This window comes from Leuresthes tenuis, unplaced genomic scaffold (assembly GCF_036924035.1).
Source record: "Leuresthes tenuis unplaced genomic scaffold, fLeuTen1.0.hap1 SCAF_21, whole genome shotgun sequence".
Classification (NCBI taxonomy): Eukaryota; Metazoa; Chordata; class Actinopteri; order Atheriniformes; family Atherinopsidae; genus Leuresthes; species Leuresthes tenuis.
In genome coordinates this window covers 17,453,777-17,466,948 of record NW_027325375.1, presented here as the reverse complement: position 1 = coordinate 17,466,948, position 13,172 = coordinate 17,453,777, and the positions used below count along the sequence as shown (strand labels likewise).

Here is a 13,172-nt window from a genome sequence, read left to right as displayed (position 1 = left end):
TACAACAAAACACCCTATGTTTGTGTTAGTATTTGTTTCTATGCTTCTTTTTAAATAGGATGGCAGCAGACCCAACAGTGAACTACACTACTCCATTGAGCATTACTGGCCTGACACACCTGACCTCCTCACCCTCGACCCTTCCAGTGGAGTCCTGAGCCTCGGACAGAAGTTAGATCGGGAGTCCACGCCCTCCCTCTACCTTGTGGTGCGGGCCACAGACCAGGCAGTGGATCCTTTGCAGAGGCGGTGGGGTTCAGTAACCGCTCGACTGTTTGTGACAGACGAAAACGACAATGCTCCAGTCTTCAGCTCTCCATCTGCAGTCAGCGTCATGGAGGATCAACCTGTGGGGTGAGTTACATTTCAGTAGTTTGACTGTGAGTCATCACACCACGGAACACAGAAGCCTCTAAAGGCTACCTTAATTACACAGCGGTTGTTTTGTTGTAATGTCACATTTCGATTATATCTTCACTGGCAGGTTTGTAATTTTGTACGTGATGGCTCGAGATGCAGATGAAGGAGAAAATGGAAGAGTTGCATACAGAATCCAGGCAGGCAACAGTGCTGGCCGCTTCAGTCTGAATCCCAACACTGGTAAGTTTATCTTTAGTGCAAGGCAAACTTAAAAATAGCATAATGGCGAAATTTAACCATAAATATCCACTTTACACATCATCATATCAAGTCAAATTTATCACCCAGTTTCTGTTTTTGCACTTTTGCCTTGAATGATTTAACAAAGCATTTGGAGATTTCATGAATGACAGATCATTTGCGTCACACCCATAGAAGCCGCATAGATGAACAAAGATTTCCAGAAGATCGTAAATACACGCTTAAGTGTTGCATCTATAGGGTCTTAACAGCTTAAACCCTCATAACCATCTTTAGTCAAAGATTATTCAGTGCCTTATAAAGCAATATTTCACTTCAGTAAGGCTTTGGTGTGTCTTTCTCGACGGATTTTTTCATGGGAACTGGTCTTTATGTGGGCTATAGGGATGTAGACAGCCCTTGATATTTTATATATATGTTCATTTGTAGTCTCTTCATTGCCTGAGCTGGGTAGTGTAGGCGTGCTCGGCTCTTGCTGGGACGGGATTAAGATTCATAAAACAGACACTTAATGCAGCTTCCAGATGGAAGAAAGTCTTTACGTCATTACTGTCAAGTGTGTGATGGGTTGATTTCACTTCTGGTTTGGTTCTCAGCTGTGTGGTGTTAAGCTTGTGGTTAATAAGAGCCGTAATGGCAGATTAGCGTATATTGTGAAGAAGGTTGCCAAAATCTCTGGCTAATGTGGGGGGTATCATTAGACTGATTGCTGCTTATAAATGGCATGCCTACTCTGCCAACTTTCTGTTACTCCACATTACTTTCGGTTCACTGCTGGTTTTATGTGTGATTTGAAAGATTATGTTTCTTCTAAGTTTCTTCTATTCTCAAGCAACTAAAGAAATAGATACACATACTTTTACAGCTACATTCTATATATGCTTGAGGCAAAATGATAAAATATATCAGACTTTTACATGACTCCTACATACAATTCTTCCAGCTGCAGCACAGCAAATTCAAATTCTGTCTCTCTTTTTGTTTTACAATTCAACTGTGGCAAAAAGGTAACATCATCTTTATCCAGTTATTGATACTGTATAAGTAAAAATCAGCTGGCAGGACCATGAAATAGTATAGTACATGTTTTACAGTGTGTCTGCCTTTGGCATAAACAGGCAAGGTAGTGAGACCTTGCAGACTTATTAAAGCCTTATCTTCAGTCAGTACTGTGGCATTTATAAATTACATGTCTCCTAGGTACATCAGCTAAACTTGTACGCAACTGGGAAGGTACACACACACAAATATTTCATGTTTCCCCTCACTTTGACTGACCTTCCTTGTAGTATGATGACAGGACAGTGGGATAAAGACATAAAAGGTAACTAAAGCCAGAGTCTGTATTGCGGAGGTCTAATTCACAGACTCCATGTGAGCTAGCATGATTTGCATAATACACATACACATACCAGCTTGTACTTCATAGATTTAAAGGCAAACTGATTTAAATGTTAAAAGTGCCAGAGTTGAAAAACTGCTAGGAAGTGGATTTCTCCTCTTGCTATGGAAAATCTAATAAAACAAAGCTGCAGAAGTTCTTGTTTTTACTAGACCTCAAGGCATACAAATGCTGCTGCTCTGAGGAAGAGAAAATTACACGTATTCAAAAGTTATCTAAACACACGCTTAGTCACAAAAATAGCTAGACATAGAGTTTAAGACTAAATAGTAAATTAAGTTTTGAGAGAAAATCTGACATTTTTTTAAAGATATCATTCACTCTAAATTCATTGTCTCTGTTGCAGGCTCTCTTTCTATCCTTAAAGCCCTGGATCGTGAGGAACAAGACATCTTCAATCTAACAATTGTGGCAGAGGATCATGGAATACCTCAGCTTTCCACTTCTCAGGTGCTGTGTGTGCAGGTGATTGATGTGAACGATGAAGCTCCAGTGTTCCGGCAAGCTGAGTTCGATACCCAGGTGATGGAAAACCAAGGACCAGGAACCACAGTGTTGACAGTATCTGCCACTGACCGGGACCAAGGTTGGTTCAAAGACCATCTCTGATGAAAATACAGTTTTTAGCCTTTAGACCTGGTAAACATGGTACAGTCAAGAGGTAAATGGATGGACTAATTTGCATATTCATAAATCCAAAAATACTAAATAAGGCAAAGGTGTTGAGTTACATTTAAGCTAGAATATAACATCTAAATATATACTTTAAATAAACAAAGAAAAGATTAGTTTTTAGGGGTTAAGTCAGGACCCAGAGAAGGATTTGAAATTTCTTTTATCTCAGAACCCTGAAGAATGTGCAGAGATACAAATATAGAAAAAAACTTTCTTTATTCTGTTAAGATAGAAAGAAAATCTTCACATTTTTGCCATAATCAATCGGCTCAAGAATTCTTCAAAATGTAAGAATGATATCTGAAATACAAAAAAGATGAATATCTATTTATAAAACCCTAAACATAAGTTTCAGTATGTGAAGAGAGAGCTGTAGAGCTGAGCTGTCAGATGACCACACAACTGAACAATGGAGAAACATTTATAGTTCTGTGAAACCAAATCTTTTAAAACTAAACCACAACCACTTGCAAATGAAAGTGTGTGGTTACAGAGGTCATCCAGCTTCATATATTTCTGAAGCTTTTATTTGATTTGCTACCTACACAATGTATATTTGGTGTTATTAACGGTTTCATGGTGTGTTTTGCCTGCAATGCAGGTTCTAATGGCCAGATAACATATGGAGGTGTGACAGAGGATGGCTTCATCATTCATCCTATGACAGGAGTCATCACTACCACAAAGGAACTCGACGCAGAAGTACAAGATCACTACACACTAACTGGTACTAAAATATGCATTGTTTGGAAAGCATCTGGCTAGCATCTGTTCAAATGATTGTATGGGATTCAATACCTTGCCAGCTTAATGTTTCCTGTCTCTTTCTAGTGTATGCCAGAGATGGAGGGATGCCTCCTAACTTTGCCACGGCTGTGGTCCGAGTTGAGGTGCAGGATGTGAATGACAATGCTCCAGTCTTTGCAAAACTGTGGTATGGACTCGAGGTGCCAGAAAACCAAGTGCCTATAGAGCTTTGCTTTCTCAAGGCCACAGACCCTGACTCAGGTCCCGGTGGAGAGCTGGAGTACAGAATTACTGGTGAGAAATGGATTTAAATGGTAATGTAGGTCCCCATAGCTGGTGTGTTGTCTGAGAAATGTTAAATATTTGTTATTTTTGTTGCTTTTCCCATCAGTTAACACCTATAATCAATTGTGTTTTTATCTGCAGTTTTCCAGGATTTTGTGTTACATAGCAGAGGTCCAGCAGTGTGACTAATATAACCTAGACACAAGCTTTTGACCAGACTGTTCCTTTTACACAACAGATTAGATCTTCAAACTATGACCCCAGGCTTGCTTTGGATATTGTATTATTAAAAGTAGCACAGTATACTCTCTACCTCTGGAGCACATTAAAATTTTGACTTCAGTTCAAGGTTTGCACAAATGTCTTTGTTAAAAACTTAAGTCACATGAACTGCTCTGATTTTTAAAAAATATTTTTCTCCCACCATCTTCCTCCTTCTAGCAGGTGACCCTGATGGAGATTTCCAACTCCAAACCACCACAGGAGCCCTGTCCACCTCACGCAGGCTTGACAGGGAGACAAAGGCAGAATATACCCTAGAGGTGGTGGCTGTGGACCGAGGGAGCCCGTCTCTTAGTGCCACTGTCACAGTGCAAGTCAAAGTTCTGGATGTTAACGATAACAGCCCTGTCTTTAGCAAAAGTAGCTACACAGTAGAGGTGTCAGAGAACACTGCAGAAGGCTCTCAAGTTCTTGAGGCAAGTAAAAATGGAAGAGATTCTAAAAATTAAAAACACTTTTTGCAAACACTTTATTGACATATGCTTTGCTTTACCAGGTGTCAGCAAAGGACGTTGATGATGGCTTTAATGGGAAAGTTCTATACATCCTCAGCCAGGAGGCTCATGGAGCATTCACTGTTGATGAGAACACTGGTCGTATCACTACATCGGCTCCTCTAGACCGGGAAAAACTGCCATCTTACAACTTCCAGGTGTTTGCTGTTGATCTTTCACCGGCTGCACCTAGAAACTCCTCTGCTCAGGTAAAAAAAGGCTTAGGGGTTGAAGGGGCACTGCTGACTAAACGTTGGCGTGCTCTAAATTTCTGACTTACATGTTGGGCTTTTTTTGATTTCTTATGTCTGTCTTTTTAGCTCGTAATCCCTTATGTCTTTCATAACTCTTTCACTTTACTACAGGTGATAGTCACCATCCTCGATGTCAATGACAACGCTCCCTTTTTCATCCAAGATCCATTGATCATTGAAGTGTCCAGCAGGCGTTCCCAGCGGGTTTTAGCCACCATGAAGGCTGAGGACAAGGATTTTGGAGCCAACGGTTCTGTGTTTTATCGTTTTGCTACCCCAGTCAAGGGCTTTAGCATCAACTCCCTTACTGGGGAGATCCAGGCCACTGAACCACTGGGAGATTTGACCCAGGCTCAGAGAACCCTGATAGTGGAAGCCATGGACCAAGGTAGCCCAGCTCAGTCTGCACAGGGGGTGGTGGTAATTTATGTGAAGGAAGTGGAGTACAGTGGCATTCGATTCTCTAGAAATGCAAGAGACGTCAGTATACAGGAGAACGCTGCAAAAGGTTGGACAGTATTATTAGTGATTACAATTTCTTTTGTGAATCATTTGTTTCTCTGCTGTCATCATTAAGGAAAATTACTCTCTCTACTTCAAAACTTCCAGGCACAGCTGTAGCTCAGGCTCAGGCTCAATATCCAGACGGCACACGTAAAGGGATTAGCTATAGTCTCTTTAGCGGAAACCGAAAGCAAGTTTTCACCATCAGCTCCTCAACAGGTGAAACTGAAAATTTCTTTTTAGTGCAGCATGTTTCAAAATATGTAAATAAATTCAGAATGTTAATGAGATGCCTCATTTTTCAATCACATCTTCCTTCATCTGTCTGTCCTCCAGGTGAAATCTGGGTACAGAGCTCCAAGGGACTAGACTTTGAAGACGCTCCTAGACTTCGTCTAGTTGTGAAGGCTGAAACTGTGTCCTCCACATCTTTCATGGCTATCAACTTGGTCCTGCAGGATGTCAATGACAATCTTCCTCACTTCCAGCTGCAGAATTATGTGGCCTACATGAAAGAAACACAAGGATATGAAATGCCAATCATACAGGTACCTACAAATTTGCATAACATTGCATACAATCCACTGAAATTGTTTGAAAATAGATTCTGTATTCATTTTTACACTCGCCACCCCTTTCCCCAGGTGGTGGCTGAGGATGTGGATCAGGGCCAAAATGGCCAGGTGACATACTCCATCCAGTCATCAAGCATGAGTGGCCTGTTCAAGATTGACCCTGTGACTGGAAGCATCACCACAGCAGCCATCATGGACCGTGAGATCTTTACGCAGACTAAGTACGGAAAAATCTACAGTTGTATAAACCAAAACATCTGTGTATTTGTCTAATTAAGTTGTTAGAGATTTTTTTTGTAAAACTGTGTGCATGAAAATACAATCACACAAAGGTAAACATACATGGAAGGAAATTTTTGACCCTGATACATCATGATTTATATTCACTCAGCTGGACTGTGCTTGTGTAGCTGCAGTGAAAATTGACATAGTCAGCTGAAGTTATATGTATTACTGCAAATGCGAATCTGCATGCCAGATGTAGCTTTTCCTCTACCATGACTATAACTCAAAAGAAGGACTCTTGTATAATGAAACATCTTCATAACTTTTTGGATCTTGCCTTTGTAACAAAATGAGAAACAAATGTGAGGAAATTCTGGAAATGCACATCATTTTATATCTTATGATAACAACATCAGGATTAAACCTCAAATGTAATAAGACAGAGGAAGACTGTTTGGACATAATTTATCTGCCCTCCACAGGCTAGTAGTTACTGCAACTGATAGAGGAAGTCCACGACTGGCCGGTTCAGCCACACTGACTGTGATAATTGTTGACCAGAATGACAACAGTCCCACTATTCCCTTGCCCCAGGAGATCCGCATCCCAGAGAGTAAGCACTGTGTTTTAAATTAATTAGTTGGGCTGTAAAGTATGCAATGTTGAATGCAACTGACAGTTTATTTTTAATGTTCTTCTCCGTCAGATACTTTGATAGGTACAGAGATCACCCTTGTGACAGGCAATGACGTTGACTCCAGCCCTGCCCTCTCTTACTCCTTGCATCTGGACCCAACATCCTTAGGCAAGTTTGGGATTCACCGTTACAGTGGAGGCGTGTCACTCACCGGACCTCTAGACTTTGAGGAGAAGACCTGGTACACCCTGACCGTTCAAGCCACAGACAGCGAACACCATACTGAGGCTAACATTACGATAGTGGTGGAGGATGTTAATGACAATGCACCTGCATTCACCCATGATCTCTATCAGGTTGGTTGGCCTATATAAGAAGTCAATATAATGTTATTTTCCATACTACCACATGTGTGTACTCTCAATAAATCATACATAGCAATCCCCACCCACCCACCCAAAAAAAGAAACCAGTTGCCTGACAATCATTACCATCTGTAGTCCTTGCCTTGTTTTGTCATGTAATCTATAAATCCAGTTAAGATAGAAGTTTCCAGTGAATACACTTGTGGAAATACACAATGTGTGTTTGAATTTCTGACATATTCACACCTCCAAAAGTTTGATAGCAATATAAATTTTGATTCAGAAGCTGTTTCGCTCCAGCACTCTTACTCCACAGATGCACTCATGCACCTGAATCACACTGTAAAAACACACATGCATATTCCCAACTTGCACACAACTTGTGGGCGATAAAAGTTTACTGCCTAAAATTAACAGGGGAAAGGTTGTGGAGATGAGCCTATGTAAGCCGTCTCAGGAAATTACCTCAGCATTAGCACGCACAAAGGAAAAACATGAACTGCTTTATAAAATGCGTTTTTCCTCTCTGTGAGTGGACTGCCTGTTGACCTTCTTACCATGCACTTGGGAGTTATATCACAGTATTTATGTGATCAGTTGATGGCATTTTTTTTTTTCTTTAGCCCTGATGCTCAAATGTTATTAAAATACTTTTTTTGCACGCCAGATTACCCTGCCTGAGCACACACCACCTGGCAGTGCAGTTATCACAGTAACAGCAACTGACAGGGATTCCGGAGAAAACGGAAGGATCACCTACAGGGTGATGTCGTCAACCCAGGAGGGTTTCTATGTTGATCCCCACAATGGTAAATAACCTTTGCTACTTTCTGATATATTTAAGTTAACTGCATCCCAGCTTTGTTTAAGGGACTTTTTTGTATAATGACTGAATTTATTTCTGTATCCAGGAACCCTGTTCATCAATCACAGAGCTGAGTTTGATCCTGAACGTCCTTCAGTCAACATTGTCATTGAAGCTCGTGATGGAGGCTCGCCATCTCTCTCCTCTCTTGCTACAATCCAGATTCAAATCTCTGACGTCAATGACAATGCTCCTGTTTTTCATCAGTCAGAGTACAGGTCAGTCCATGTTTTAAATAGAACTATTATGTATTGGGGTCTAACCTGAACAACACTTTGACGTGTAATTTTCTGTATGCAGGGCCACAGTTTCTGAGGACACCATTCCAGGGTCGACAGTTCTGACTTTTGAGGCCTTTGACAGTGACCTCTCGCGGGAAAACTGTGGCTTCGACTTCGCCATCGCCAACGGGAATGAGGGAAATGTATTTCAGATTGAAAGCAGCGTGCGGTTCCTGGAGGGGCGTGGCTTTCAGACAGTCGGAACTCTACTGTTGGCTGAACTGCTTGATTTTGAGACCAAGCCATTTTACAATCTCACAGTGGTGGTTTCGGACCGCGGTGTGCCCCAGAGGAGCTCCAATGTTGCTGCATTAATAACCATTGCTGATGTGAATGACAACCCTCCACTGTTCAGCAGAGCAGAATATACTGTGTCTCTCAGTGAGGGAGCTCCCTCTGGGACTGAGATTATACGACTGACAGCTACAGGTGGGCAAATATCTTCTATTTACCCCAGTTTCTTACTCTTCTCTCTCATTTTATCATTTAGTTAATTAATTGTGCTGCTTTGTTTTCTTTTTGGTAGACCCAGACTCAACTCCCAATGCTGAAGTCCATTATACCATCAGCTCTGGTGATGAGGTTAATTTATTTTCCATCGACCAGTGGACCGGTGCCTTGCGGCTTCAAAGAGTTCTTGATCGTGAGCACCAATCAACACATACTGTCATTATTCAAGCCACAGATAGACAGGGTCACTTCGCTCTTGTTCCAGTCATTGTTGAGGTCAAAGATGTAAACGACAACCACCCATTTTTCCCTCTGGAGGCTCTGACAGCGAGTATCCGAGAAAACCAACCAGCAAACTCAGCTGTGACTGTCCTTCATGCCATCGACTATGACACAGGTGTTTTTGGCCAACTGAAATACTACATGGTGGAGAGATCTGGGCCCGGAAAAGAAAGCTTTGCCGTGGAACAGAATTCCGGAGAAATCAGAAGCAAAATTTCCTTTGACTTTGAGAAGATCAACTCCTTTAATTTTGTGGCAGTGGCGGTAGATTCCGGCAACCACTCAGCCACTGTGACTGTACAGGTGTTTGTCACAGGTGAGGATGAATATGACCCACTTTTCACATCCACTGATTTTTCATTTGAAGTCCCAGAGGGAGCCAAGAAAGGCCAGAGCATTGGCCAGGTCCAAGCACAAGATGAGGATGGAGGAGTGGATGGTATTGTTCTCTACTCTCTTACTTCCACTTCCCCATATTTTGACGTAAACAAAACTACCGGGGTGGTTTTCCTCAAACTGGACAGTTCAGGCAGCAGTAGCAGTGGGTCAGGCGGGGCTAAACAGGAAACCAGGATAATGACCCTTGATGTAAAAGCTCACAGTCCGTTAGATACATCTCGCACTACAATGGCCCAGATCTCCATTGATGTTACCAACACCAACTTTGGCCTGGCTTCAGATGTCAACATCCTGCTTATTAGCATCATAGCTGTGTCTCTTGGTTTTATCATATTACTTGTTGTCATGGCTGTCGTAGTTTTCCTGGTCAAGTCACGCAGGAGGAAGAAGGGCCAGGATACAGGAAACAGAGCTGTTGCCTCAGGAACTGCCATGAAAAAAATGGATGATTGCAACCCAGGACCAGGAGGAGATAATATCTACCACCAGACCTTGCCAGGTTATGCTGGAGAACAGGGTACGGCTGGTGGTGGGCCCTACACTAGAGGGGGCTCTTTGGATCCTTCTCACTCCAGTGGAAGAGGATCAGCTGAGGCAGCAGAAGATGATGAGATCAGGATGATTAACGAGTACCCCCGTGTAGCCTCTATCACTTCATCCATGCAGGAACACATCTCAGCCAGAGGACCAGACTCTGGAATCCAACAGGATGCTGACCAGCTCTCTGATATCTCTTGTGAGCCTGCCGCTTTGGAGGGCAGCACCTGGTTCAAAGGAAAGAAACTGGGAGGCAGTCTTAGCGGGACCTTGCTCTCTGGACAGCTCCCAGTCTACAGGGATGAGGGAGGAGGTTACCTGGGAGCAGGGCGTGGTCTGAACATTTCCCTTCCCAAGGACTACGCATTCCCTGAGGATGGTAAACCTTCAGTGGATGGTTCCCTCACTGCTATTGTTGCCAGTGATGAGGAGCTTCGTGGGAGCTATAACTGGGATTATCTGCTGAACTGGTGCCCTCAGTTCCAACCTCTCGCTAATGTCTTCACTGAGATTGCCAGGCTGAAAGACGAAACTGCTCAGCAGAGTCAGAACCCTCGCCAGCCCTTCCAACCCAAACCCAAAATGGATCCCAAACCTAGAATTGACCCTCCACCACTCATCACATCAGTGGCCCACCCAGGGGCCATGTCAGTTCCTCCAAAAGTTCCTGTGATTGGGAGGACATTTCCCCACTTGGCCTCACTCCGCAGGTCCCCTATCAGTCATGAGGGATCCATTTCATCTGCAGCAATGTCACCAAGCTTCTCCCCATCTTTGTCTCCATTGGCTGCAAGATCTCCAGCTGTTTCCCCATTTGGAGTCAACCAAGGGCCCTCAGCGTCTATGATCAGCACCAGGGAGCCCTCACTAGACCAGAGTCCCGATCATGAGATGAGAATTTGATTGAAATATCACAGAAACTTTTAGGAAGGATTTTTAAGACAGACTGATGTTGTTTTGAACGTCAGTTGTACTGTCTTTCTCAGAAATCAATGTTTTCATCATCAAGAATGACGGTTTCATAAATGCCCAGAGAGAGACATTTGTCTCAGGCATGTGACCAATGATTTGTAACAAAAAAAAAAAACACCCACAAAGACAAACTTAAACTTCTCCTGTTTGAATATTTTTGATTACTTGTTTCAGTGGTTGGCAGCGTTGCAGGAACACACAAAGGTGGAAATCCGCTTGGTCTGACAAGACCAGCCCACACTTCCGTTTTCACCGAGACGCAGGTCTCCATGAACTGATCCGGGTCAGGAGGTAAACCGACCTCTCCATGGGAGTGTGCGCTCACCATGCCCTGCAGTCAGAGATCCCTTAGTGTGTAGATAAATAATTGTGTAGTATTCTTGTTACCTCACTGGCTGGCCAGAGAGCTAAGGACGTTGTCCCTCTCTTTGTGTCTGTGGACATTTTTTACACTTCAGTATTAAAGACCAGTGGTGGCTACTTTTGAAATGGCCTGTACACGGGCAGACAAACTGTGTTTTCACAAAAACTCTGACTAAATGAATTGCCAAGTCATCACCCAGTGGGAGAGTGATTGAGATTATTGTTTTTCTCACCAATACAAATTCTTCTTCTTTTGGTTTTACTTTTATTTTTATATTTTTATATGAATTTATGATTTAAGATCCATTATTCCACCATGGGAGGTTTTTGTTTTTGTGTATTTGCATATATGTATATGTGTATGTATGCAGGCTATGCTATGTACTGTAAGTATCTCTTGTGACAGTTCTGATGTGTGTGAGTGGAGATGTTTGTTTTTATCATTATTTATATGAAAATATGACTTTCTGCCACAATTTGACAATAGGAAACAGAACACCTGCAGTGTTGTTACCTTAAGATTTTTTTTTTTTTTTTTGTCAAATTGTTGATCATCCCGAATTCAAAACAGCAGCTGGATAAAAATCTGTCACCAACATATAAAAGGCTGCTGCTCCAGCGGTTCAGCATTCTGTTGTGGTGTGCACTTATGCATAATAAATGCACATTCCCTTTGTTATTCAGGGACAACTCAGTTGTTGATCACCTCTGTGTCTTTCAAAGATTGTGCTTCCTAAACTCAGTTACACCAGTCATTAACTTAAATGTGTTTTTACTGTGAAGTGGTTCATCTCAGCTTAATGGAAACAACATGCAATGACGAGGCTGAGATTCTCTCATGAAAGTGGCATAGGTTGGAAAAATTTAACATATGAGCCAAGCAAGTGGGACGCAAAACCCTCAGTGCATGAATGTACAATGATTTAGCAACCAGTGCAGTATTTATATCACTTGTTAGGTCTCAGTTTTGTACAATTTATTTCTGTGTGTTTATTTCATAAATAAGTATTGTTAGCCACATGAGGTATTTTCAGGTTCCACCTTTTTTCACTCATCTGCACCTTTTCTCTCACTCCGATTTTGTCAGCCAAAGGGATCTGCGAGCATCCTTGTCATTCTTTCATATGCATTTATCATACTGGCCTGTTTTTAATCATTCAGAGTAGGTGCAGTGATAGAATGTCCTCTTGTTTTCAAGAAATGAAATGTTCTTTGTTCACCTTACCCCAGCAAGTCACTTTGCGCAAAGATGGCGCTGGTTTAGCTAAAAGCTACTCATGCCATGAGCTAAACTCTAGCACAAAATCTTCTTGGGCTGTTGTCCTAATGCTTCACAAAACAGTTATGTGAAGAAAAGCCTCGATTTTAAGTTCGATATCAGTGACTGATCAATGAAGTTATGGCCCAAAAAGGGAGCTGTACATGTATTCAAAGCAAATAATAAATTCCTACTGATCTCTTTTGACAAACTGGAGTCAGACTATTTTTTCCAGAATTCAAATGAGACCTTAATAGAAGGACTGAGAAGTACTTTAAGTTACAATATTTGGGTTGTAAATAGGAACTTGGAATAACCACAGTTATATGCTGTCATTTGTGAGATGGTTGTTACAAGAGGGACAGATCAGACCTTAAAACAACCTGAATGAACGGTTGATTTACATGCATTTTATGTTAATTTGTAGATTAATCCAATACATCCATTTTTATTAGGTTCATTCTAGAAAATAAGTTTTAAAGCAATGTGAACATTTGAAAGTAAGAAGACCATGTATCCATGTAATTTTCAATCATGAGTTATGATATCGGTTATACAACAACCTAACCTTTTGGTAGTAATGGACAAACTTAAACTATAGCCAAGTTCCTATTGGTTTTTCAACCTCACATAATATTGATATTACTTAATAATTACAAAATGTTTAGAGTTGTGCCCTGTTGAATCATTGCACATATG

General features: G+C 41.7%; 1 protein-coding gene across 2 annotated transcripts in view; it reads left to right on the top strand.

Annotated features, from left to right (window-relative positions):
- dchs1b (dachsous cadherin-related 1b) overlaps positions 1–12,684 on the top strand; it is an 83,585-nt gene extending 70,901 nt beyond the window's left edge. Inside the window, exons 13-29 of one of the 2 annotated variants that reach the window (XM_072374487.1) lie at positions 59–354; positions 485–600; positions 2,370–2,609; positions 3,300–3,425; positions 3,530–3,739; positions 4,175–4,428; positions 4,509–4,715; positions 4,872–5,268; positions 5,370–5,483; positions 5,601–5,812; positions 5,909–6,060; positions 6,547–6,677; positions 6,771–7,057; positions 7,734–7,875; positions 7,978–8,149; positions 8,232–8,641; positions 8,739–12,684. In XM_072374487.1, coding sequence (XP_072230588.1) covers positions 59–354; positions 485–600; positions 2,370–2,609; positions 3,300–3,425; positions 3,530–3,739; positions 4,175–4,428; positions 4,509–4,715; positions 4,872–5,268; positions 5,370–5,483; positions 5,601–5,812; positions 5,909–6,060; positions 6,547–6,677; positions 6,771–7,057; positions 7,734–7,875; positions 7,978–8,149; positions 8,232–8,641; positions 8,739–10,783 — 5,511 coding nt within the window. In that variant the 3' untranslated portion in view covers positions 10,784–12,684. Of the gene's footprint in view, positions 1–58; positions 355–484; positions 601–2,369; positions 2,610–3,299; positions 3,426–3,529; positions 3,740–4,171; positions 4,429–4,508; positions 4,716–4,871; positions 5,269–5,369; positions 5,484–5,600; positions 5,813–5,908; positions 6,061–6,546; positions 6,678–6,770; positions 7,058–7,733; positions 7,876–7,977; positions 8,150–8,231; positions 8,642–8,738 lie in introns of both variants that reach the window. The other variant, XM_072374486.1, reaches the window with a different exon arrangement.
- Positions 12,685–13,172: the final 488 nt, after the last annotated feature.